General features: G+C 50.5%; 1 protein-coding gene across 3 annotated transcripts in view; it reads right to left on the bottom strand.

Annotated features, from left to right (window-relative positions):
* The window catches only part of NEURL4 (neuralized E3 ubiquitin protein ligase 4), an 84,038-nt gene that overhangs the window by 5,294 nt on the left and 51,848 nt on the right, over positions 1-26,896 (bottom strand). For all 3 annotated transcript variants that reach the window (XM_032963596.2, XM_032963599.2, XM_032963597.2), the window contains exons 18-29: positions 16,976-17,121; positions 15,695-15,804; positions 15,074-15,167; positions 13,795-13,893; positions 12,678-12,809; positions 11,480-11,632; positions 11,105-11,317; positions 9,874-10,053; positions 9,371-9,446; positions 8,863-8,976; positions 6,601-6,736; positions 1,175-1,284 (exon numbers count right to left, since the gene is read on the bottom strand). In XM_032963596.2, the coding sequence (XP_032819487.1) occupies positions 1,175-1,284; positions 6,601-6,736; positions 8,863-8,976; positions 9,371-9,446; positions 9,874-10,053; positions 11,105-11,317; positions 11,480-11,632; positions 12,678-12,809; positions 13,795-13,893; positions 15,074-15,167; positions 15,695-15,804; positions 16,976-17,121 (1,563 nt within the window). The remainder of the gene's footprint in view (positions 1-1,174; positions 1,285-6,600; positions 6,737-8,862; positions 8,977-9,370; positions 9,447-9,873; positions 10,054-11,104; positions 11,318-11,479; positions 11,633-12,677; positions 12,810-13,794; positions 13,894-15,073; positions 15,168-15,694; positions 15,805-16,975; positions 17,122-26,896) is intronic.

Below are 26,896 nucleotides of genomic sequence, written 5' to 3'. Positions count from 1 at the left end.
GTTCGAGTTGCCAAACGTCAGCCTTGAAACCTCAATGACTTGAAGAAGATCTGCAAAGAGGAGTGGGACAAAATCCCTCCTGAGATGTGTGCAAACCTGATGGCCAACTACAATAAACGTCTGACCTCTGTGATTGCCAACAAGGGTTTTGCCACCAAGTACCAAGTCATGTTTTACAGAGGGGTCAAATACTTATTTCCCTCATTCAAATGCACCTTAATTTATAACATTTTTGACATGCGTTTTTATGGATTTTTGTTGTTGTTATTCTGTCTCTCACTGTTCAAATAAACCTACCATTAAAATTATAGACTGATTATTTCTTTGTCAGTGGGCAAACGTACAAAATCATCAGGGGATCAAATACTTTTTTCCCTCACTGTATATGTTGTGAGTGGTGTGTGTGAGTGTGTGGACCACAGCGTACGTGTTGTGAGTGATGTGTGTGTTCACTGCAGGGTACGTGTTGTGAGTGGTATGTGTGAGTGCACTGCAGGGTACGTGTTGTGAGTGGTGTGTGTGAGTGGTGTGTGTGACTGCAGGGTACGTGTTGTGAGTGGTGTGTGTGAGTGGTGTGTGTGAGTGCAGGGTACGTGTTGTGAGTGGTGTGTGTGGTTTGTGGACTGCAGGGTACGTGGTGCGAGTGGTGTGAGTGCACTGCAGGGTACGTGTTGTGAGTGGTGTGTGTGAGTGCAGGGTACGTGTTGTGAGTGGTGTGTGTGAGTGCAGGGTACGTGTTGTGAGTGGTGTGTGTGACTGCAGGGTATGTGTTGTGAGTGGTGTGTGTGAGTGGTGTGTGTGAGTGCAGGGTACGTGTTGTGAGTGGTGTGTGTGACTGCAGGGTACGTGTTGTGAGTGGTGTGTGAGTGCAGGGTACCTGTTGTGAGTGGTGTGAGTGGAAGGGTACGTGTTGTGAGTGGTGTTTGAGTGCAGGGTACGTGTTGTGAGTGGTGTGTGAATGCAGGGTACCTGTTGTGAGTGGGATGTGTGAGTGGCGTGTGTGAGTGCAAGGTACGTGTTGAGAGTGGTGTTTCAGTGCAGGGTACATGTTCTGAGTGGGGTGTGTGAGTGCATGGTGCATTTCGTGAGTGCGTGCAGGGTATTGTTGTGAGTGGTGTGTGTGGGTGCAGGGTACGTGTTGTGAGTGGTATGTGTGCACAGTAGTGCAGCGAACCTGCACACAGCTCTCCGTGGTCGAGTGAGCGCCGAACATCACCTATGTTGGCCCCATGATAGGCTACGTGCCACCGCTTGAGGAAGGTCGCGTCGCTACGGGGATTCGTCCTGACACATTCAACAGGAAACATGGAAGGTGTCAGACACATAGCCAACAATGACTTGGCATGGTTAGCTGTGTAGGGTGCGAAAGAAGTTTAACATACAGTGAGGGAAAAAAGAATTTGATCCCCTGCTGATTTTGGACGTTTGCCTACTTACAAAGAAATGATCAATCTATAATTTTAATGGTAGCTTTATTTGAACAGTGAAAGACAGAATAAGAACAACATCCTGAAAAATGCATGTCAAAAATGTTATAAATTGATTTGCATTTTAATGAGGGAAATAAGCATTTAACCCCCACTCAATAAAAAATATTTCTGGCTCCCATGTGTCTTTTATACAGGTAACAAGCTGAGATTAGAAGCACTCTCTTTAAGAGTGTGCTCCTAATCTCAGCTCGTTACCTGTATAAAAGACACCTGTCCACAGAAGCAATCAATAAATGAGATTCCAAACTCTCCACCATGGCCAAGACCAAAGAGCTCTCTAAGGATGTCAGGGACAAGATTGTAGACCTACACAAGGATGGAATGGGCTACAAGCACATTGCCAAGGAGCTTGGTGAGAAGGTGACAACTGGCAAGACCACCTCTGCAGTACTTAACTGAACCCAATTGTTTTCTATGGTCAAGGACATTGTACTATCTCCTGACGATATCCTCGTCAGCTTTGATGTGGTCTCGCTGTTCACCAAGGTCCCAGTGCCTGATACCATAATAATTGAAGATTTGGTCCAACATAGACTGAACCCTGATGTACCTGCGCTGGTTAGGCACTGCCTCACCAACACTTACTTTACCTGGAATGGTACCTTCTACAAAAAAATGAGGGTACCCCTATGGGTTCCCCCTTGTCACCAGTGATAACCAATGTTTTCATGAAGAAATATGAATCAGACGCCATCCAGACATCCACCCTTCGTCCTTCCCTGTGGAAGAGATATCTGGATGACACTTTCGTCATTTGGCCACATGGCCTCCCAGCTTTGAACCATTTCCTAGACCACATCAATTCCAGACACCCATCCATCAAATTCACCATGGAAGTGGAGAAAGATGGCAAGCTGCCATTCTTGGATGTTCTGTTTGAGAGGAGGACTGATGGCTCTTTGGGACATTCTTTTTACAGGAAGTCCACCTACACAGATTCCTACTTGAAGCCTGATTCCCACCACCACCCGCCTCAACATAATTATCTCATCAAAACATTATACCATAGGGCTCATTGCATTTCTGACCAACACCACCTGGCCAGTGAATTAAAACATGTACATCTGGCCCCCAAGATGAACGGTTACTCTGACCATACTATCCGCCAAGCTGTTTCTCCCACCATACAGAAACAACCACCTGATACTCCGATCAAAATCATCACACTGCCATACATAGCAGGTGTTACCAAAAAGATTTCCAAAATTTTAAACAAACACAAGATCCAGGTTCGGTTCAATACAGTACACAAAATCCGTGATCTGATCCCATTCGTAAAGGATGTCATTCCTGACTTACAGTACCCCGGTGTTTACAAATTGAGTTGTACCTGCGGTGACTGCTATATCGGGGAGACAAAACGACATATTTCTGACCGAATTCGCGAGCACAAATCAGATTTGAAACATGGCAGAACGAATTCTTCGGCCGTAGCTGATCATTGTCTCAACACAGCGGGTTCTCACGAGATTGTTTTCTCCGATACCAAAAGTACCATGCAAACCTCCCAGTTATTACCAAAGATTTGTCCATGAAGCCATCCAGATATACAAACATAGACACAACTTCAACCGAGAGGATGCTTTTAAATTGAGCAACCACTGGAAATATCTTCTTTGGTTCTTTCGGTAAAGTCACGTAGAATGAGAATAAAATAATAAATTGATCAAATAAAATAACACAATAATATTCCAAGACGTTTCGGCCACAACACAAGCGGCCTTCATCAGGTGAAGGGACGAGACTGTCTGGTAGGACAGCGCTGGAGTGAAAAAGCCACGCTGAGATCACGACCTTTAAGCTGTGAGAAGAAGCAAAGCGCCTTGACAAAGGAATTAGCATATAATTTAGCATTGAAATGGCTGAGTGATTAGCTTGTGACTGGTCACAGAAATGGCTATGTTAAAGTTAAAGCATACACATCCGCAGAGGCACCCCTTGACAAAGGAATTAGCATAGAATTTAGCATTGAAATAGCTAAGTTAAAGCATACACATCCGCAGAGGCACCCCTTGACAAAGGAATTAGCATAGAATTTAGCATTGAAATAGCTAAGTTAAAGCATACATATCCGCAGAGGCACCCCTTGACAAAGGAATTAGCATAGAATTTAGCATTGAAATAGCTGAGTGATTAGCTTGTAACTGGTCACAGAAATAGCTATGTTAAAGTCAGAGCATACACATTCACCGAGGCACCTAGTACAAATCAAACAGGAGAATTTAGCATTGAAATAACTAGGCGAATTTAGCATTGAAATAACTGAGTGATTAGCTAGTGACTGGTCACAGAAATGGCTATGTTGAAGTCAAGGCCTACACATCTGAGCTATTCACAGTAACTGGGTATACAATACAATATATAATGAATACTATATAGTGAACCAATAAAAAAAAGATGTCATAAACCAAGTCAAACTTTAGCTGCCTTATAAGTGTACAGCCTTTTCCATTGCTCTCGTGCAGTGAACCACCGCATCCCCCGAACCCTCAGCATAACAAAAGGCGGCTTAACTTAGCCCTCCACCTCATCATCATTCCCTTCCTGGCTCCTCCACCCCCCTTAACCTGTATATAATCTCGGGTGTCTCAGAGCTCCTCACTTGATGCAGCTATCTTGCTGTCACTGTTCCACCTGAAGACGGAAGCTTGTGTTGCCTCCGAAACGTCGTGATTTGATTTAGTTGTTTTATTATTATATTATTTTATTCTACCAACGTGACTTTACTGAAAAAAAACAAAGAGTAAGGTGACAACAGTTGGTGCGATTATTCGCAAATGGTAGAAACACAAAAGAACTGTCAATCTCCCTCGGCCTGGGGCTCAATGCAAGATCTCACCTCGTGGAGTTGCAATGATCATGAGAACGGTGAGGAATCAGCCCAGAACTACACGGGAGGATCTTGACAATGATCTCAAGGCAGCTGGGACCATAGTCACCAAGAAAACAATTGGTAACACACTACGCCGTGAAGGACTGAAATCATGCAGCGTCCGCAAGGTCCCCCTGCTCAAGAAAGCACATATACATGCCCGTCTGAAGTTTGCCAATGAACATCTGAATGATTCAGAGGACAACTGGGTGAAAGTGTTGTGATCAGATGAGACCAAAATGGAGCTCTTTGGCATCAACTCAACTCGCCGTGTTTGGAAGAGGAGGAATGCTGCCTATGACCCCAAGAACACCATCTCCACCGTCAAATATGGAAGTGGAAACATTATGCTTTAGGGGTGTTTTTCTGCTAAGGGGACAGGACAACTTCACCGCATCAAAGGGGCGATGGACGGGGCCATGTACCGTCAAATCTTGGGTGAAAACCTCCTTCCCTCAGCCAGGGCATTGAAAATGGGTCGTGGATGGGTATTCCAGCATGACAATGACCCAAAACACACGGCCAAGGCAACAAAGGAGTGGCTCAAGAAGAAGCACATTAAGGTCCTGGAGTGGCCTAGCCAGTCTCCAGACCTTAATCCCATAGAAAATCTGTGGAGGGAGCTGAAGGTTCGAGTTGCCAAACGTCAGCCTTGAAACCTTAATGACTTGGAGAAGATCTGCAAAGAGGAGTGGGACAAAATCCCTCCTGAGATGTGTGCAAACCTGGTGGCCAACTACAAGAAACGTCTGACCTCTGTGATTGTCAACAAGGGTTTTGCCACCAAGTACTAAGTCATGTTTTGCAGAGGGGTCAAATACTTATTTCCCTCATTAAAATGCAAATCAATTTATAACATTTTTGACATGCGTTTTTATGGATTTTGTTGTTGTTATTCTGTCTCTCACTGTTCAAATAAACCTACCATTAAAATTATAGACTGATCATTTCTTTGTCAGTGGGCAAACGTACAAAATCAGCAGGGGATCAAATACTTTTTTCCCTCACTGTACATACATACAGCCCATCATCCCTCCGGAGTCGATCAAATAAGTATCACTTTTGGAGAAGTCAACAGTCATTGTTCTATGGATAGCCTTGCTCCTGCCATAGGATTGTGGAATCTTAACCACAGGCTCAGGGCTGTAAAAATGAGCACCAATGCCGCAACGCTCATAAGAGCAGAATATCACTCTAATGTGCGCATACCCGAGTACCCACATAGACCACTGAGGACACAAGCATAGACTATAAATATGATCATACCAAGCATGTAACACCTGCATACAAGTTAAAATAAAGGTGTTTATGGTTGAGATGTTAACTTCAATATTTTTTAAATGAGGATCACCATGGCTAGTGCAACTAAAAAATTTAATTGCATCATAATAGTTACAATTAATATTCATAATTTATAGTTAGAGCTTTAAACTCAGTTCTAATATACAGAGACCACTTCAGCAATTTTTTCTTCTGAGTCTCACATATAGAGAACAACACGGCACATCTATTGTAAAGGCGACGCTATATGGGTCGACAGAGAGTGTGTAAAGCCTGACAAGACAAAGATCACCCTTATAGCCCCAATAGACTTTTAGGAAAAGTGCTGTTACCGAGCACCTATCTGGGTGAACAGTCCACGTAATAATAATCTTGTAATTTGGTAGTCGCGGCATTTCTTAAAGCGCAAGGTTATCACAAAGGCACCATGTTTCACATAGTCTGCAGTAGTGTCACAGTCGGGGGGCGATGTTGCTGTGTGTTGTCCCAATCGAATCACTTGTGGGAATTTTTCAAATGTAGAAAATGTGGACAATGGCGCCAACACACAATGGCCTTTCTCATTTCAAATGATGTCAAGCGATATTGTTCGCCCACTGTGCAGCAGGAGGCGAGTAATTTATGGATAATATGCTGGCAGGATTAACCAAGGTGGCCTGCCGGTTGCTAACCTCTAACCTCTGCAACAAGTGGCGAACGCATTGCCGCCACTGACTGCCCCAACGTGCTGGATGCGGGCATAGACCTCACCGCCTCTCGCATGCTTCGCGAGCACTCTACCATCTGAGCTAATCGCACTCGATCATGAGGAAAAAATAAAGTGGAAATGTCTCAACTCAATATCACGGATATCAGGACGGAGGGATTTCCACACAGCAGGGGCAGTTGAGCAGAAGCAGCGACCCCTCCACGAAGCGGAGGCTGACGACACGCTCGGCTGGCACATGCAGGACTCACCGGAGGGTGAAGTGTACCCATCCGAGAGGCAGGCTGTAGTCCCGCGGTGGCTCTCCCCTCGTGCGGTACGCTTCATCGTCACGTAGGTGGCAACATGACGCGCAGAAGCACGACACGCACGGCGTGAAGAAGCCTCCTGTGTGTCAGCCACACACATACAGCACCGCATGGGTCGGCTCGCAGCGCGGCCACACACACAGCACGGCCACACACACAGAAGGGCCACACACACAGCAGGGCCACACACACAGCAGGGCCACACACACACAGCACGGCCACACACACACAGCACGGCCACACACACACAGCACGGCCACACACACACAACACGACCACACACACACACAGCACGACCACACACACACACAGCATGGCAACACACACACAACACGGCCACACACACAGCACGGACGTACAGCACGGCCACACACAGCACGGCCACACACAGCACGGCCCCACATACACAGCACGGCCACACACAGAAGCACGGCCACACACAGAAGCACGGCCACACACAGAAGCACGGCGACACACACACAGCAATGTCATACAATGGAGGTTTTTTTTTAAGACAATGATTGAAATAATGAGGGAAAAGACGTGATTGTTAAAGAACAGTGCAAGACTAAAAAACAAAAGAGAAATATTAAATACTCCCAAATACAACTGTCAGCAGTAGCAGAACACCCGTGCCAACAAGGACACTAAATTGATATTGATAATGTTGAAGTTCTGTGCAAAACTAGCTACTACTGGCCAAGACTAATTCGAGAATCTATCTAAATTGAAAGAAATAAAAATAATTCTGCCCGTTCAGAGAGCTACCGCCTTAGTGGTGCCTGGAAGCGAATCATCAAATAATACATTGTTTAAATGCATGCCTATAAAGGACACCATACTTCAATATGGATTACCATTGGTACGGCTCGCATAATGCGAATAATAATGTACGTTGACTCGTTAATCCCCCCCCCCCCCACTTTGTGCAAGAAGTGTGGTCACCACATCTACGCCTCCATATAAGGAACGAAACAGGTGGACTTCTCCACAAATCTGGCTGCCGCCTGATGAAGCTAGTTGTAATTACTGGCGAGACGTTGAACTCAGATTGTAAATGTGGCTTGGCTCTCCAACACACCGGTGTCCTGTACTAGTGACGAATTGACCACGTTCTGTTTACGTGACAACCTTTTACTAGTTGGCTGTGTCGGGTGGTGGCGGGTTTAACGACACGTTTATATATTTACCCGATCTAACCCAAAAAACCTCTATTATGGAAAGAACAGTTTTCTGCATTTTTAAGTAGAGACAGACCTGCAGAAACATGAACATCTGGAAGATAAACAGGCGATTGAATGGATGAAAGTGAAGAGGTGAAAGACGAGGTTCCATGCTGTCATCGGCACTGTGTTTATTACTCGAGTCACGAGCAAGCAGTGAAAGAGGAATAAGGCTTCATTAACGTTTGGCCATGACTGTTGGTAGATGTGCAGATGGCACTGTCCTCATATCAGATTACAAATACAATCCACAATACGCTTTAAATGCAGAAAAAGGAGGTTTGTGATAAACATACTTGGTTTAAGGTAAAGAATGAAAAAAATAAAATAATAAAATAATAATTTCATAAAAGTTTAAAAGAGCAAAGAGAATTTAAATGTAAGATTGTAATGTTAAAGGTTCTATTGAACAAGGCACTAAAGATGTTAACAAACACTGAAACCAGTGGAGGCCGAGTGGGCTTAGAGGTCAGACAGCTGAGCTGACGCCGCTGTGATCCGGTTTCAATCGCAGGTGGTTACCAGTGACTAAAACCGGATTGCCAATGGAGCGAGCCCACGGTCTCAGCCCTGTCAACCACCCACTTCACAAAAGAGGGTGTTGTATTTAATCTGGTTTTGCACTGCTGTGGTGGAATGGTGAGCGCACAAGACTTTGAAGGTTCGATTCCATCGCCTGGCGCGGCAGTTGAAACAACGGTGAAAGTTTCTCAAATCCTCCGCATCGCCTCTGTCCACCCAGCAGCAAAAACCAGTTCACCACAGTTAGTCTGTAATCGGCAAGTCACGTGCGGTGGGATAAAATGTGGGTATGCCAACCTTTTCCAACACGTTTGGTTAACGAGGGGGAAGAATAGACCAAATACCCTCTTAGTATCCGTCCCGGTGGAGGCCCTGTTGTCAGCAATGGCGTGAGCAAGCAATTTCAGAGCTGTGCCTTTACCCGCTACGTGCGGCAGATGTGCGTGTGAGTGGCCATTACCTGGGAGAGCTAGGAGGTCCCTGAACCGCACGCAAACTGCCTGGTAATCGCAGACGGCTCGGAGGACGCTTCCGTCAACACACGCTGGAGGTCTCAAAACGCCTTCCTTCAAGCCTGTCTCACCACAAAGCAGCCACATGGCCATCGCGTCAGGTCTCAAGCAAGACGCACAACCGCACGGCGCCCGTGCCAGGCTAGGAGCACTGTGAGGTCAAGTAAAGTATTGAAGAGCTCGCGTGCGGGATGTCATGGCACGACCCAGGTGTTATAAGTTAACTGAGAAGACTATCAGATGCATGACTTGCACTTAAACTCACTGGGCCCAATGCATGTATAGATTTTGGCACAGCTATCATTTACATAGCCATTTCATGGGATGCAATAAATGTAGTTGTGCTGTTTATGGCTTATAAATACACACATTTTACACATGACAGCATACGCGTGCTAACAACACTGAGATCCATAGGAGCCATTGCCTGTTATTTTGCTGCATGCGATTTCTTACCGTCCACCATGTCGGCTTTCTCTCTGTCTTCACAGCTTTCCTCCCCGCACGCACCCTCGTCCGTCACCAGGGTAACCTGAGAACACAACAACAGTGCTCATGGACAATATGAAGGAATGAGGCATTAGCTATCCGGTGGCAGGGTGATGGCGCAGTGGTAACACTGGTGCCTCACACCAAGAAGGTTCCTAGGTTAGATTCCCGACTCGGGTGCTTTTCTGTGTGCTGTTTTTTTAAGTTCTCCCCCTGTTCTGTATGTGTTTTCTCCAGGTTCTCCAGTTTCCACCCATAGATAAATATATACAATGTAACTGGTATCGGTCAAACATCCCAATGCTGAAAAATGACCTGCAAATTACTCACAGCAACATCTCCCACTACTGCGACAAAACTTTATACGACCCTCCGTATAGTGAGTGAGGCCTTCCTGGGCAAACGAACGTGTGATAGCGACAACAACGACGACAAAGACGACGAGCCCGCCCCTGGCGGTACCCGAGCACCTTCAGGCAGCACCCATAGAGGTGCACGGCGACGCGGGTGTTCACGGGGACGTGGGCGGCACACGCTCCCTGGTCGACGCCGTTCACGTACAGGTGCAACGCTCCAAGCGTGTCGACGAGCAGGCCGACGCGCGTGCCCTCCGCCAACGAGTCGAGGCCCGGCCCGTAGCCGTCCCGGATCTGAGGGACGGACGGAGACAGCGGCGGCGCGTTTGCCAGGTGGTACCCGGCCGTCGTGCTGCGCCCGTAACCTTGCGCTGTGGAGGCGGTGGTGAGCGCACACGTGGGTGGCACACGTCCGTGAAACTCCCTTCCTATCCGCAGGCATCGAGGTCGCCATCTCCTGGCTTCCAAGGGTATGAAGGTAGGAGAGGAAGTGGGTTCCTTTTCATTTGTATTCCCTTGGCACGTGTGCGTTTTCTCCGGGTACTCCTCGTTTCCTCCAGAATGTATAAAAATTTGGAGTTGGCCAAATATACCAATTATAGGGCGACAGAGCTTAGGCAATTGTTGGCGACAATTTTGGCTGCTTTCCCACTTGTCTGTGGATACCCGTGCACCTGTATCACTCTCGCTCTCTCGAGTGAATGAAAACTGTATACGTTACAAACTCTAAATAATCATAATGATTTCCAAACAGCTTCTCACATTGCGATTTACACTTCCTGTCGCTCAGCAGCTGAGTGAGAGGCTCACATTTAGAAAATGCAAGTTAAAATCTTGGCTGGGGGTTGACTCAGCCCATCAACCCTCCGGAGTTGATATGAGTACCACTTTGGAGGAAGATACAAATGTGGAATTTCACCACTGGCTCAGGACTGTAAACGGGAGATGAGCAATGCCTCAAAGATCATTTTAAATCACTGGCTCTTCTTTAGTTACATTTTACTTTAATTCTTTGTTTATCTTTGGATGTAATCACTTGCACAACAGCACTACTCGTTATCATACTTATGGGACCCTTTTTGCCAGTATCAAGATGGTGAAAAAAATAGCCGGCAAAAAATACAGGTGTTAAACTCAAATTCCACGCAGAAAGGCACCCGAGTCGGGAATCGAGCACAGGCCCTTCTTGCTGTGAGGGACGAGCGTTAATGCTGTGACACCACCTGCCGCCCCAACTACAGATTCATACAAAACGGCCGCCTTACACGCCACATTCAGGTCTAACTGAGCGAGAAGGGGAGAAGCCCCAGGCGAGGCAGTGGCGGTGGCAGCACGCGGGCCGCACCTTGGTGGAGTTGTGGTAGACAGCACGGCCGCGGATCAGCCAGCTCTGCTGCTGGCCCCCTTGCACGATTGAGGAGGGCGGCGTTGCGGGGCTGCGCGCCAAGGGGGTTCGCGCCGTCGGGGTGTGCGCCGTCGGAGAGTGGCCCTCACTGACACTTTCCAATCCCAAACACAGCGAGCCTGACCACTCGTGAGACAGGCGGTCTACACACACCTGTACACATGCCAACAGCGACGACAAGAGGGGATTAACGAAGGCGCACAGCATCATTTCTGTGAATAATCTTGTTGATGCGAGAGACACAACACGCGCGGGTGAGACACGTGCGGGCAAGGCACACGCGAGTGAGCGGGATAGACGCGGAGGCTGCCGTACCTGCAGCAGGCACTGGCGGGGCAGCACGTGCGCCGTCCTGGCCACCGCCTGCGAGCAGCCGTCCCGGCGCGTTGCCGTGCGGTTGTGGTTGGACAGCAGCAGGTTCCTCCCGTCCACAAACACGGGCGACTCCCACGCGGAGCAAGCCAATTCCTAGGGTGGATGCAGGGAAGGTGGACCCAGAAAAGGGAGCAGAGATCATCGAAAGAAGGGGAGGGCAGCCTGCAGCTCGTGACTTCGTTTCACACGGCCAGGGACCTCGTGGCCAGGGGGCATTGACACGGCATTGCGGTCGCCGCTTGTTTCAGGGGTTCACAGTCCAAATGGTGCAGGCTGCCCTGGTTATTACTGCAGGTGTTTTAATTGTAAAATACTAGGCGCCGTCTGCTTCACAGTCAATGAAGCAAGCTTTATTTTACATGCCAATATCATGCTTAATAAAGTAGCCATCAGTGCACATTACAGTAAATCAGGAACGGTACAGGGGCCATACGGCAACAGGAATTATAAAATAAATCCGTGACGCCCTCAGCGGCTAACACCGACTGAGCAAATTACAACTACGCGCAACCAATAGCATACGGAAAGCAAGTAGTTAATAAAAATAAATAAGAAAATAAACATCAGAATAGGTTTTCCCCTTTTTTCTGACAACAAAACAGGTGTTAAGATGTTAAAACACCAAACTGAAACCTTTTACAAGGAATAATGTCTGCATTAACCACAAGATTTGTGGTCAGAATGCTGCGCTCGAGAAGGTTTCGTCCCCCCAGCGTCGGGTGAAAAAATCCTGGGCTGGTTAAGTTATGTCGTTCTCATGAAATGGAGTGTGTGTGTGCCTGAGGTTTGGGGAGAGATGTGGTTTTGCAGGTAGAAAGGGGCCAAGCCATGCATTGCTTTGTAGGTTAGGACGTTGCAGATCCAGCGAGGTCGTTCAAAAAGAGTAAGCCAATGTGTGCCAGCATCATTGTCCAGATTTGCCAAATTAGAAAATGACCTGCAAATTATTGAATTGGGATTGCAGATTGGAACATCGCCCCTACAGCGAAACTACTGCAGACAATTTCTGTGAAACATAACGCCTTCTTCGCGACAGCCTTGTACTGTAAGAATGCCGCAAATACCAAATGTAGAAATGTATTAATTATTCTTCACTTATAAAGGAGAGACGTGTTGTGGAGGAGGTGTTGCTGCTGACCGGCGGGGTGGGCTGGAGAGCGGAGATGGTGCTGGGGATCTTCTCTGGACTGGCGCACACGAGGGCACAGCCCGTGCTGGTGACCGTCACCGATGTCACGGTGCCGTACAGGTCAAACACGGCGTGCACGCCCTGTCACAGCACCCACACAGATAAAAACCCCCCATGGAGCCTTTAACAGACCGTTGGGATAGGTGCTGTTAGCAAGCAGCACTGATGAATACAGGCACGGCACACGAGGGAGTGAGTGGCTAACACCACGCACGGTAGCCTTTGTCTCCCCTGTACTGATGTTTTACACACTGCACCAGCTACTCATTTAAGGCTGACTTAACCTAGGGGAGGCCCAGGATGGGATCAAATATTTGCCACTGTTATTGGTTGTGTTCAATGTGAGTGTGTTAACCACTGTACCACAGCTCCCCATACACAACAGTACAACAACCGCCATTGTTACGGGTTGACCCCCTGAGATGACTGGAAGATGCACCACCTGTGCTCCCCACTGTGCCAACTTGCTGCGTTTTAGCAGCCCAGCACACTGGCGATTGTGAAGGTTGCTCCTTCACCGTTCATTGTTGTTGGAGGGCGATTGGCTCTAACTCTCTAGTAGCGTTTTTAAATAACCTCCTCCACAGAGGCTAATTCTTACACCACTGGTTCCAGTCATTGGCAAGTCCGCTCAGCTCCAAATCGTCCCATACCTCAGTGGCACATCTCTTCTCTAGCCTGTGCTCTGTACATTTAGCCCCTCTATACGGCCAAACAGAAACTGCGAGGGCATGTGGTGGTTGGGCATGCGGGTTCCATGAACTAGCCAATGCAGCCTCACCTGCTGGAGGAGTTCACTGATGGAAATGTCCAACTCTATCAAGTATCTATGAGCTCCTCAATCCAGCCTGGTTAAACTCAGGATGGATCTTAGGAAGGCCAGACAAACTGAACAACATGTGGTACAACCAAAAGATGCATTGGAGAGGTGTGCTTAAATATGATTTTATGATTACATTCTCTGATCACATACTGATTTACAATCTGTGAATATGGTTTCCAGAGCAGAAATAAATGCCTTTATGAAGGTATCGATTGTTGTGTGGTGACACACGCACAGCCTCACCGCTGGCACACCAGTGGCTGCAGGCCCCATGTCCTTGCCGTCAATGACGAGATGCATCGTGTCATCGTGACAGCGCTTCACTCCAACCCTGTTACCCACCTGACACACACACATCCTGTTACCCACCTGACACACACACGTCCTGTTAATCACCTGCCACACACACACCCTGCTACCCACCTGCCACACACACACCCTGTTACCCACCTGACACACACACGTCCTGTTAATCACCTGCCACACACACCCTGTTACCCACGTGCCACGCACACACACACACCCTGTTACCCACGTGCCACACACACACCTTGTTACCCACGTGCCACACACACACACACTCTGTTACCCACCTGACACACACACGTCCTGTTAATCACCTGCCACACACACACCCTGCTACCCACCTGCCACACACACACACACCCTGTTACCCACCTGACACACACGTCCTGTTAATCACCTGCCACACACACCCTGTTACCCACGTGCCACGCACACACACACCCTGTTACCCACGTGCCACACACACACCTTGTTACCCACGTGCCACGCACACACACACTCTGTTACCCATCTGACACATACACGTCCTGTTAATCACCTGCCACACACTCGTCCTGTTAATCACCTGCCACACACACACCCTGCTACCCACCTGCCACACACACACACCCTGTTACTCACCTGCCACACACACACCCTGCTACCCACCTGCCACACACACACACCCTGTTACTCACCTGCCACACACATACACACACCCTGTTACCCACCTGACACACACACGTCCTGTTAATCACCTGCCACACACACATCCTGTTACCCACGTGCCACGCACACACGTCCTGTTAATCACCTGCCACACACACATCATGTTACCCACGTGCCACGCACACACACACACCTTGTTACCCACGTGCCACGCATACACACACCCTGTTACCCACCTGACACACACACACAAATCCTGTTACCCACCTGACACATTACACACCCCGTTACTCACCTGACACATACACACAGTTACGCACGTGACACACACACACCCCATTACACACCTGACACATACACACCCTGCTACCCGCCTGACACATACACACCTTGTTACCCACCTGACACAGATAGGGTCTCATCAGAATTGTGCAAACGTGTTGTTCCAAAAGGAAAACCACTGAAAAAAGTATATAATAATATTCCCACGAACGAAATGTCACTCTGAAAGGCAATACAACAGTTTTACGAGTGAGTCTATACCAGGCCACAAACAAGCCACACTTACGCGCAGTCTGTCCAGTGTAGCGCCATAGTTCTGCCTCTGTGTGACTCCATTGCATCTCACCTCCGACCCCACCACCAGCCATGTGAGCTTTGATCTGGAAACCAGACACACAAACATTTATGAAAATTAACCATTTGTGTTATGGTGAAGAATGTAAATAAGCATATAATTATGCCTTGATCACATATCTATCCCTTTGCATAAAAATGAAAAGTATTTTCGACACACCCCACCGACCACGTGCCTGACTTTCTGGAAGTGCATAATTTCAGCAACATTGGATCAACACAAGCAAACTCTGGACTGGTTTTGACATTCAGTGTCTCATCAACAGTCACGCTTGCTTGAAACAATGCTGGTGAGGGTCCTTGCATTGGATCAAGCCAGCCTGACTCTGATGATGAGACACCAAATGTTAAAACCAGTACAGAGTTTGCTTGTGTTGAACCAATACTGCTTATGGGATGTGTAAAAAAAAATACTCGTATATATATATTTCTTGCGGAGTGACAGATATGGGAAGAAAGCATGTTGTCTGCTTATTCAGTTTGTTGCACAGAAATTATGTGAACAATATAATGCATACAATTCCTCCTCGGTGCAGGAGCAGCAGCCTCTCACCGAAGCTGCAGAGCTGAGGGCGCTAGTCGAGCGGGGTCAGAGGTGGAGAGAGAGGTGAGGCCGGCGTGCAGCGTGCCTGCCCACAGATCGTTCACATCGTCCACCTGCACCTGCACTCGGTGCACACCCACACCCCCGCGACCATCAGCCACGAACTTCACGTGCGGCAAATCCACACAGGTGCTCCCAGTGCAATCAGTTGAGTGTTGCAACATCAGCTATAAATCTTGACTTAAAGTTTTCGTGACTGCAGGGATTCATAATCTTTGGGTCTTTCGGGTAAAGTCACGTAGAGATAGGTTGAAAGAAAATATTTTTTAGTTTTTTTGTTATTTTCTTTCAACCTACCTACGTGACTTTACCAAAAGACCCAAAGAATTTCAGCTATAAACTATTTTTATTTGACCGACCAGATAAGGCCCACCGAGGACCCGTGTGTTCTAGATTCATAGAATGACAACAGCAGACAATGACGTCACGCAATATACAATGTCATGCTGTGATGCAATGATATAATAATACACACGTTATGCGACTTTCTTAACACCGTGCTTACCCATGGATACTCACATTTCCAGGCCACGGTTGGTAATTTGGTATACAAATAATTAACCTTGTGTACGTGAAACTGCAGTTGACAAGTCTGCGGTTGGCGATGGATTCCTGTACACAATAAGGCTTACACATAGAAATGATCGACTTCCTTGGCCATACCAAACTGCACCACACTGGCTCATGCAGGTTGGTAAAAGAAGAGGCTCAAGACGAGTTCAGATATCACTCAACGCTGAATTTGCTGTGGCCAAAAATCTCATTCAGGGCAATGGGGTTCATATAGTGCGGTGCTATAACCGCTGGATATTGTTGTCATTATCAAATTTGAATGTCAATAACATATAAGATTGTTTATCCCAGAAAACCTCACCGAGTCAAAAGACTAATTGTAAGGTGGGTCCTGCCAAGTGTTTGCAGTCGGGGGCAGTGTTACAGTGTGTAATGCCAATTGAGTCATTTCAGGTTATTTGACCTGTTACATTGTGTGTTTTTCAGCTATGGGAGGAAACCCAGAGATTTCAGAGGAAACCCATGGAGAACAGGGGGAGAACTTACAAACGTCGTATCGATAGACGCCCAAGTCGGCAATTGAACCCAGCGCATTCTTGCTGTAAGGCACCAGTGTTGCCAATGGGTCACCCTGCTGCCCAGGGTGGCAACAGGGTGGATTTAGCATTTCATGTTACAGGCCTTAGTGCACTCGTGTGAATACGCAACACGACGCACCTCAAACAGCTCCCCGGTGCGTAGTTCCGCAGCGCTGAAGAGCAGGCCGTGTGCATAACCATGCAGGCGTAGAGCCGAGCGTCCCTCTCTCCGAAGCACGATGCCTTTCCCACAGCACGCGTGCAGCCTGTGAGCCACGCCCAGCACTGCGCATAGCACACACAGCACTCAGCATAGCACACACAGCACTCAGCATTCACTAACACCACCCACTGTGCACAGCACACGCTGCACTCACCATTCACTAACACCACCCTCAGCACTGCGCACAGCACTGCCCATTCACTAACACCACCCCCAAGCACTGCGCACAGCACTCACCATTCACTAACACCACCCCCAGGACTGTGCACAACACACACAGCACTCACCATTCACTAACACCACCCCCAGCACTGCGCACAGCACTGCCCATTCACTAAGACCACCCCAAGCACTGCGCTAAGCACATACAGAACTCACCATTCACTAACACCACTCCCAGCACTGCGCATAGCACACACAGCACTCACCATTCACTAACACCACCCCCAGCACTGCGCACAGCACTCCCCATTCACTAACACCACCCCCAAGCACTGCGCACAGCACTCCCCATTCACTAACACCATCCCCAGCACTGCGCTCAGCACATACAGCACTCACCATTCACTAACACCACCCCCAGCACTGCGCTCAGCACATACAGCACTCACCATTCACTAACACCACTCCCAGCATGGCGCTCAGCACATACAGCACTCACCATTCACTAACACAACTCCCAGCACTGTGCTCAGCACATACAGCACTCACCATTCACTAATACCACCCCCAGCACTGAGCTCAGGACACACAGCACTCACCATTCACTAACACCACCACCAGCACTGCGCACAGCACACACAGCACTCACCATTCACTAACACCACCCCCAGCACTGCGCACAGCACACACAGCACTCACTATTCACTTACACCACTCCCAGCACTGCGCTCAGCACATACAGCACTCACCATTCACTAATACCACCCCCAGCACTGCGCACAGCACACACAGCACTCACCATTCACTAACACCACCACCAGCACTGCGCACTGCACAAAACAGCACTCACCATTCACTAACACCACCCCCTGCACTCCGCATAACACTCACAGCACTCACCATTCACTAACACCACCCCCAGCACTGCGCACAGCACACACAGCACTCAGCATTCACTAACACCACCCCCAGCACTGCGCACAGCACACACAGCACTCACCATTCACTAACACCACTCCCAGCACTGCGCTCAGCACATACAGCACTCACCATTCACTAACACCACCCCCAGCACTGCGCACAGCACACACAGCACTCACCATTCACTAACACCACTCCCAGCACTGCGCTCAGCACATACAGCACTCACCATTCACTAACACCACTCCCAGCACTGCGCTCAGCACACACAGCACTCACCATTCACTAACACCACCCCCAGCACTGCGCACAACACACACAGCACTCACCATTCCCTAACACCACCACCAGCACTGCGCTCAGCACATACAGCACTCACCATTCACTAACACCACTCCCAGCACTGCGCACAGCACTGCCCATTCACTAACACCACCCCCAGCACTGCGCACAGCACATACAGCACTCACCATTCACTAACACCACCCCCAGCACTGCGCTCAGCACATACAGCACTCACCATTCACTAACACCACCCCCAGCACTGTGCTCAGCACATACAGCACTCACCATTCACTAACACCACCCCCAGCACTCCGCACAACACTCACAGCACTCACCATTCACTAACACCACCCCCAGCACTGCGCACAGCACACACAGCACTCACCATTCACTAACACCACCCCCAGCACTGCGCACAGCACACAAAGCACTCACCATTCCCTAACACCACCACTAGCACTGCGCTCAGCACATACAGCACTCACAATTCACTAACACCACCCCCAGCACTGCGCTCAGCACATACAGCACTCACCATTCACTAACACCACCCCCAGCACTGCGCTCAGCACAAACAGCACTCACCATTCACTAATACCACCCCCAGCACTGCGCTCAGCACACACAGCACTCACCATTCACTAACACCACCACCAGCACTGCACACTGCACAAAACAGCACTCACCATTCACTAACACCACCCCCTGCACTCCGCACAACATTGACAGCACTCACCATTCACTAACACCACCCCCAGCACTGCGCACAGCACACACAGCACTCAGCATTCACTAACACCACCCCCAGCACTGCGCACAGCACACACAGCACTCACCATTCACTAACACCACTCCCAGCACTGCGCTCAGCACATACAGCACTCACCATTCACTAACACCACCCCCAGCACTGCGCACAGCACACACAGCACTCAGCATTCACTAACACCACCCCCAGCACTGCGCACAGCACACACAGCACTCACCATTCACTAACACCACTCCCAGCACTGCGCTCAGCACATACAGCACTCACCATTCACTAACACCACCCCCAGCACTGCGCACAGCACACACAGCACTCACCATTCACTAACACCACTCCCAGCACTGCGCTCAGCACATACAGCACTCACCATTCACTAACACCACTCCCAGCACTGCGCTCAGCACACACAGCACTCACCATTCACTAACACCACCCCCAGCACTGCGCACAACACACACAGCACTCACCATTCCCTAACACCACCACCAGCACTGCGCTCAGCACATACAGCACTCACCATTCACTAACACCACCCCCAGCACTGTGCTCAGCACATACAGCACTCACCATTCACTAACACCACCCCCAGCACTCCGCACAACACTCACAGCACTCACCATTCACTAACACCACCCCCAGCACTGCGCACAGCACACACAGCACTCACCATTCACTAACACCACCCCCAGCACTGCGCACAGCACACAAAGCACTCACCATTCCCTAACACCACCACTAGCACTGCGCTCAGCACATACAGCACTCACAATTCACTAACACCACCCCCAGCACTGCGCTCAGCACATACAGCACTCACCATTCACTAACACCACCCCCAGCACTGCGCTCAGCACAAACAGCACTCACCATTCACTAATACCACCCCCAGCACTGCGCTCAGCACACACAGCACTCACCATTCACTAACACCACCACCAGCACTGCACACTGCACAAAACAGCACTCACCATTCACTAACACCACCCCCTGCACTCCGCACAACATTGACAGCACTCACCATTCACTAACACCACCCCCAGCACTGCGCACAGCACACACAGCACTCAGCATTCACTAACACCACCCCCAGCACTGCGCACAGCACACACAGCACTCACCATTCACTAACACCACTCCCAGCACTGCGCTCAGCACATACAGCACTCACCATTCACTAACACCACCCCCAGCACTGCGCACAGCATACACAGCACTCACCATTCACTAACACCACTCCCAGCACTGTGCTCAGCACATACAGCACTCACCATTCACTAACACCACCCCCAGCACTGCGCTCTGCACATACAGCACTCACCATTCACTAATACCACCCCCAGCACTGCGCACAGCACACACAGCACTCACCATTCACTAACACCACTCCCAGCACTGCGCTCAGCACACACAGCACTCACCATTCACTAACACCACCCCCAGCACTGCGCACAACACACACAGCAATCACCATTCCCTAACACCACCACCTGCACTGCGCTCAGCACATACAGCACTCACCATTCACTAACACCACTCCCAGCACTGCGCACAGCACTGCCCATTCACTAACACCACCCCCAGCACTGCGCACAGCACATACAGCACTCACCATTCACTAACACCACCCCCAGCACTGCGCTCAGCACATACAGCACTCACCATTCACTAACACCACCCCCAGCACTGTGCTCAGCACATACAGCACTCACCATTCACTAACACCACCCCCAGCACTGCGCTCAGCACATACAGCACTCACCATTCACTAACACCACTCCCAGCACGGCACTCAGCACATACAGCACTCACCATTCACTAACACCACCCCCAGCACTGAGCTCAGCACATACAGCACTCACCATTCACTAACAAAACTCCCAGCACTGTGCTCAGCACATACAGCACTCACCATTCACTAATACCACCCCCAGCACTGCGCTCAGGACACACAGCACTCACCATTCACTAACACCACCCCCAGCACTGCGCACAGCACACAAAGCACTCACCATTCCCTAACACCACCACTAGCACTGCGCTCAGCACATACAGCACTCACCATTCACTAACACCACCACCAGCACTGCGCACTGCACAAAACAGCACTCACCATTCACTAACACCACCCCCTGCACTCCGCACAACACTCACAGCACTCACCATTCACTAACACCACCCCCAGCACTGCGCACAGCACACAAAGCACTCACCATTCCCTAACACCACCACTAGCACTGCGCTCAGCACATACAGCACTCACAATTCACTAACACCACCCCCAGAACTGCGCTCAGCACATACAGCACTCACCATTCACTAACACCACCCGCAGCACTGCGCTCAGCACAAACAGCACTCACCATTCACTAACACCACCACCAGCACTGCGCTCAGCACACACAGCACTCACCATTCACTAACACCACCCCCAGCACTGCGCTCAGCACACACAGCACTCACCATTCACTAACACCACCACCAGCACTGCGCACTGCACAAAACAGCACTCACCATTCACTAACACCACCCCCTGCACTCCGCACAACACTCACAGCACTCACCATTCACTAACACCACCCCCAGCACTGCGCACAGCACACACAGCACTCACCATTCACTAACACCACCCCCAGCACTGCGCTCAGCACACACAGCACTCAACATTCACTAACACCACCACCAGCACTGCGCACTGCACAAAACAGCACTCACCATTCACTAACACCACCCCCTGCACTCCGCACAACACTCACAGCACTCACCATTCACTAACACCACCCCCAGCACTGCGCACAGCACACACAGCACTCACCATTCACTAACACCACTCCCAGCACTGTGCTCAGCACACACAGCACTCACCATTCACTAACACCACTCCCAGCACTGCGCTCAGCACACACAGCACTCACCATTCACTAACACCACCCCCAGCACTGCGCACAACACACACAGCACTCACCATTCCCTAACACCACCACCAGCACTGCGCTCAGCACATACAGCACTCACCATTCACTAACACCACTCCCAGCACTGCGCACAGCACTGCCCATTCACTAACACCACTCCCAGCACTGCGCTCAGCACACACAGCACTCACCATTCACTAACACCACCCCCAGCACTGCGCACAACACACACAGCACTCACCATTCCCTAACACCACCACCAGCACTGCGCTCAGCACATACAGCACTCACCATTCACTAACACCACTCCCAGCACTGCGCACAGCACTGCCCATTCACTAACACCACCCCCAGCACTGCGCACAGCACATACAGCACTCACCATTCACTAACACCACCCCCAGCACTGCGCTCAGCACATACAGCACTCACCATTCACTAACACCACCCCCAGCACTGTGCTCAGCACATACAGCACTCACCATTCACTAACACCACCCCCAGCACTCCGCACAACACTCACAGCACTCACCATTCACTAACACCACCCCCAGCACTGCGCACAGCACACACAGCACTCACCATTCACTAACACCACCCCCAGCACTGCGCACAGCACACAAAGCACTCACCATTCCCTAACACCACCACTAGCACTGCGCTCAGCACATACAGCACTCACAATTCACTAACACCACCCCCAGCACTGCGCTCAGCACATACAGCACTCACCATTCACTAACACCACCCGCAGCACTGCGCTCAGCACAAACAGCACTCACCATTCACTAATACCACCCCCAGCACTGCGCTCAGCACACACAGCACTCACCATTCACTAACACCACCACCAGCACTGCACACTGCACAAAACAGCACTCACCATTCACTAACACCACCCCCTGCACTCCGCACAACATTGACAGCACTCACCATTCACTAACACCACCCCCAGCACTGCGCACAGCACACACAGCACTCAGCATTCACTAACACCACCCCCAGCACTGCGCACAGCACACACAGCACTCACCATTCACTAACACCACTCCCAGCACTGCGCTCAGCACATACAGCACTCACCATTCACTAACACCACCCCCAGCACTGCGCACAGCATACACAGCACTCACCATTCACTAACACCACTCCCAGCACTGTGCTCAGCACATACAGCACTCACCATTCACTAACACCACCCCCAGCACTGCGCTCTGCACATACAGCACTCACCATTCACTAATACCACCCCCAGCACTGCGCACAGCACACACAGCACTCACCATTCACTAACACCACTCCCAGCACTGCGCTCAGCACACACAGCACTCACCATTCACTAACACCACCCCCAGCACTGCGCACAACACACACAGCAATCACCATTCCCTAACACCACCACCAGCACTGCGCTCAGCACATACAGCACTCACCATTCACTAACACCACTCCCAGCACTGCGCACAGCACTGCCCATTCACTAACACCACCCCCAGCACTGCGCACAGCACATACAGCACTCACCATTCACTAACACCACCCCCAGCACTGCGCTCAGCACATACAGCACTCACCATTCACTAACACCACCCCCAGCACTGTGCTCAGCACATACAGCACTCACCATTCACTAACACCACCCCCAGCACTGCGCTCAGCACATACAGCACTCACCATTCACTAACACCACTCCCAGCACGGCACTCAGCACATACAGCACTCACCATTCACTAACACCACCCCCAGCACTGAGCTCAGCACATACAGCACTCACCATTCACTAACAAAACTCCCAGCACTGTGCTCAGCACATACAGCACTCACCATTCACTAATACCACCCCCAGCACTGCGCTCAGGACACACAGCACTCACCATTCACTAACACCACCCCCAGCACTGCGCACAGCACACAAAGCACTCACCATTCCCTAACACCACCACTAGCACTGCGCTCAGCACATACAGCACTCACAATTCACTAACACCACCCCCAGAACTGCGCTCAGCACATACAGCACTCACCATTCACTAACACCACCCGCAGCACTGCGCTCAGCACAAACAGCACTCACCATTCACTAACACCACCACCAGCACTGCGCTCAGCACACACAGCACTCACCATTCACTAACACCACCCCCAGCACTGCGCTCAGCACACACAGCACTCACCATTCACTAACACCACCACCAGCACTGCGCACTGCACAAAACAGCACTCACCATTCACTAACACCACCCCCTGCACTCCGCACAACACTCACAGCACTCACCATTCACTAACACCACCCCCAGCACTGCGCACAGCACACACAGCACTCACCATTCACTAACACCACCCCCAGCACTGCGCTCAGCACACACAGCACTCACCATTCACTAACACCACCACCAGCACTGCGCACTGCACAAAACAGCACTCACCATTCACTAACACCACCCCCTGCACTCCGCACAACACTCACAGCACTCACCATTCACTAACACCACCCCCAGCACTGCGCACAGCACACACAGCACTCACCATTCACTAACACCACTCCCAGCACTGTGCTCAGCACACACAGCACTCACCATTCACTAACACCACTCCCAGGACTGCGCTCAGCACACACAGCACTCACCATTCACTAACACCACCCCCAGCACTGCGCACAACACACACAGCACTCACCATTCCCTAACACCACCACCAGCACTGCGCTCAGCACATACAGCACTCACCATTCACTAACACCACTCCCAGCACTGCGCACAGCACTGCCCATTCACTAACACCACCCCCAGCACTGCGCACAGCACATACAGCACTCACCATTCACTAACACCACCCCCAGCACTGCGCTCAGCACATACAGCACTCACCATTCACTAACACCACTCCCAGCACTACGCTCAGCACATACAGCACTCACCATTCACTAACACCACCCCCAGCACTGCGCTCAGCACATACAGCACTCACCATTCACTAACACCACCCCCAGCACTGCGCTCAGCACAAACAGCACTCACCATTCACTAATACCACCCCCAGCACTGCGCTCAGCACACACAGCACTCACCATTCACTAACACCACCCCCAGCACTGCGCACAACACACACAGCACTCACCATTCCCTAACACCACCACCAGCACTGCGCTCAGCACATACAGCACTCACCATTCACTAACACCACTCCCAGCACTGCGCACAGCACTGCCCATTCACTAACACCACCCCCAGCACTGTGCTCAGCACATACAGCACTCACCATTCACTAACACCACCCTCAGCACTGCGCTCAGCACATACAGCACTCACCATTCACTAACACCACTCCCAGCACGGCACTCAGCACATACAGCACTCACCATTCACTAACACCACCCCCAGCACTGAGCTCAGCACATACAGCACTCACCATTCACTAACATAACTCCCAGCACTGTGCTCAGCACATACAGCACTCACCATTCACTAATACCACCCCCAGCACTGCGCTCAGGACACACAGCACTCACCATTCACTAACACCACCCGCAGCACTGCGCACAGCACACAAAGCACTCACCATTCCCTAACACCACCACTAGCACTGCGCTCAGCACATACAGCACTCACCATTCACTAACACCACCACCAGCACTGCGCACTGCACAAAACAGCACTCACCATTCACTAACACCACCCCCTGCACTCCGCACAACACTCACAGCACTCACCATTCACTAACACCACCCCCAGCACTGCGCACAGCACACACAGCACTCACCATTCACTAACACCACCCCCAGCACTGCGCACAGCACACAAAGCACTCACCATTCCCTAACACCACCACTAGCACTGCGCTCAGCACATACAGCACTCACCATTCACTAACACCACCCCCAGCACTGCGCTCAGCACAAACAGCACTCACCATTCACTAATACCACCCCCAGCACTGCGCTCAGCACACACAGCACTCACCATTCACTAACACCACCACCAGCACTGCGCACTGCACAAAACAGCACTCACCATTCACTAACACCACCCCCTGCACTCCGCACAACACTCACAGCACTCACCATTCACTAACACCACCCCCAGCACTGCGCACAGAACACACAGCACTCACCATTCACTAACACCACTCCCAGCACTGTGCTCAGCACATACAGCACTCACCATTCACTAACACCACCCCCAGCACTGCGCACAGCACGCACAGCACTCACCATTCATTAACACCACTCCCAGCACTGCGCTCAGCACACACAGCACTCACCATTCACTAACACCACTCCCAGCACTGCACTCAGCACATACAGCACTCACCATTCACTAACACCACCCCCAGCACTGCGCACAGCATGCACAGCACTCACCATTCATTAACACCACTCCCAGCACTGCGCTCAGCACACACAGCACTCACCATTCACTAACACCACCCCCCAGCACTGCACTCAGCACATACAGCACTCACCATTCACTAACACCACTCGCAGCACTGCGCTCAGCACACACAGCACTCACCATTCACTAACACCACCCCCAGCACTGCGCTCAGCACATACAGCACTCACCATTCCCTAATACCACCACCAGCACTGCGCTCTGGACATACAGCACTCACCATTCACTAACACCACCCCCAGCACTGCGCTCAGCACACACAGCACTCACCATTCACTAACACAACCACCAGCACTGTGCACAGCACAAAACAGCACTCACCATTCACTAACACCACCCCCAGCACTCCGCACAACACTCACAGCACTCACCATTCACTAACACCACCCCCAGCACT

The sequence above is a fragment of the Petromyzon marinus genome, chromosome 30 (genome assembly GCF_048934315.1).
Source record: "Petromyzon marinus isolate PM22_M1 ecotype Great Lakes invasive population chromosome 30, UKy_Petmar_22M1.pri1.0, whole genome shotgun sequence".
NCBI classification, from domain to species: Eukaryota; Metazoa; Chordata; class Hyperoartia; order Petromyzontiformes; family Petromyzontidae; genus Petromyzon; species Petromyzon marinus.
This window is presented reverse-complemented; position numbering and strand designations above follow the sequence as displayed.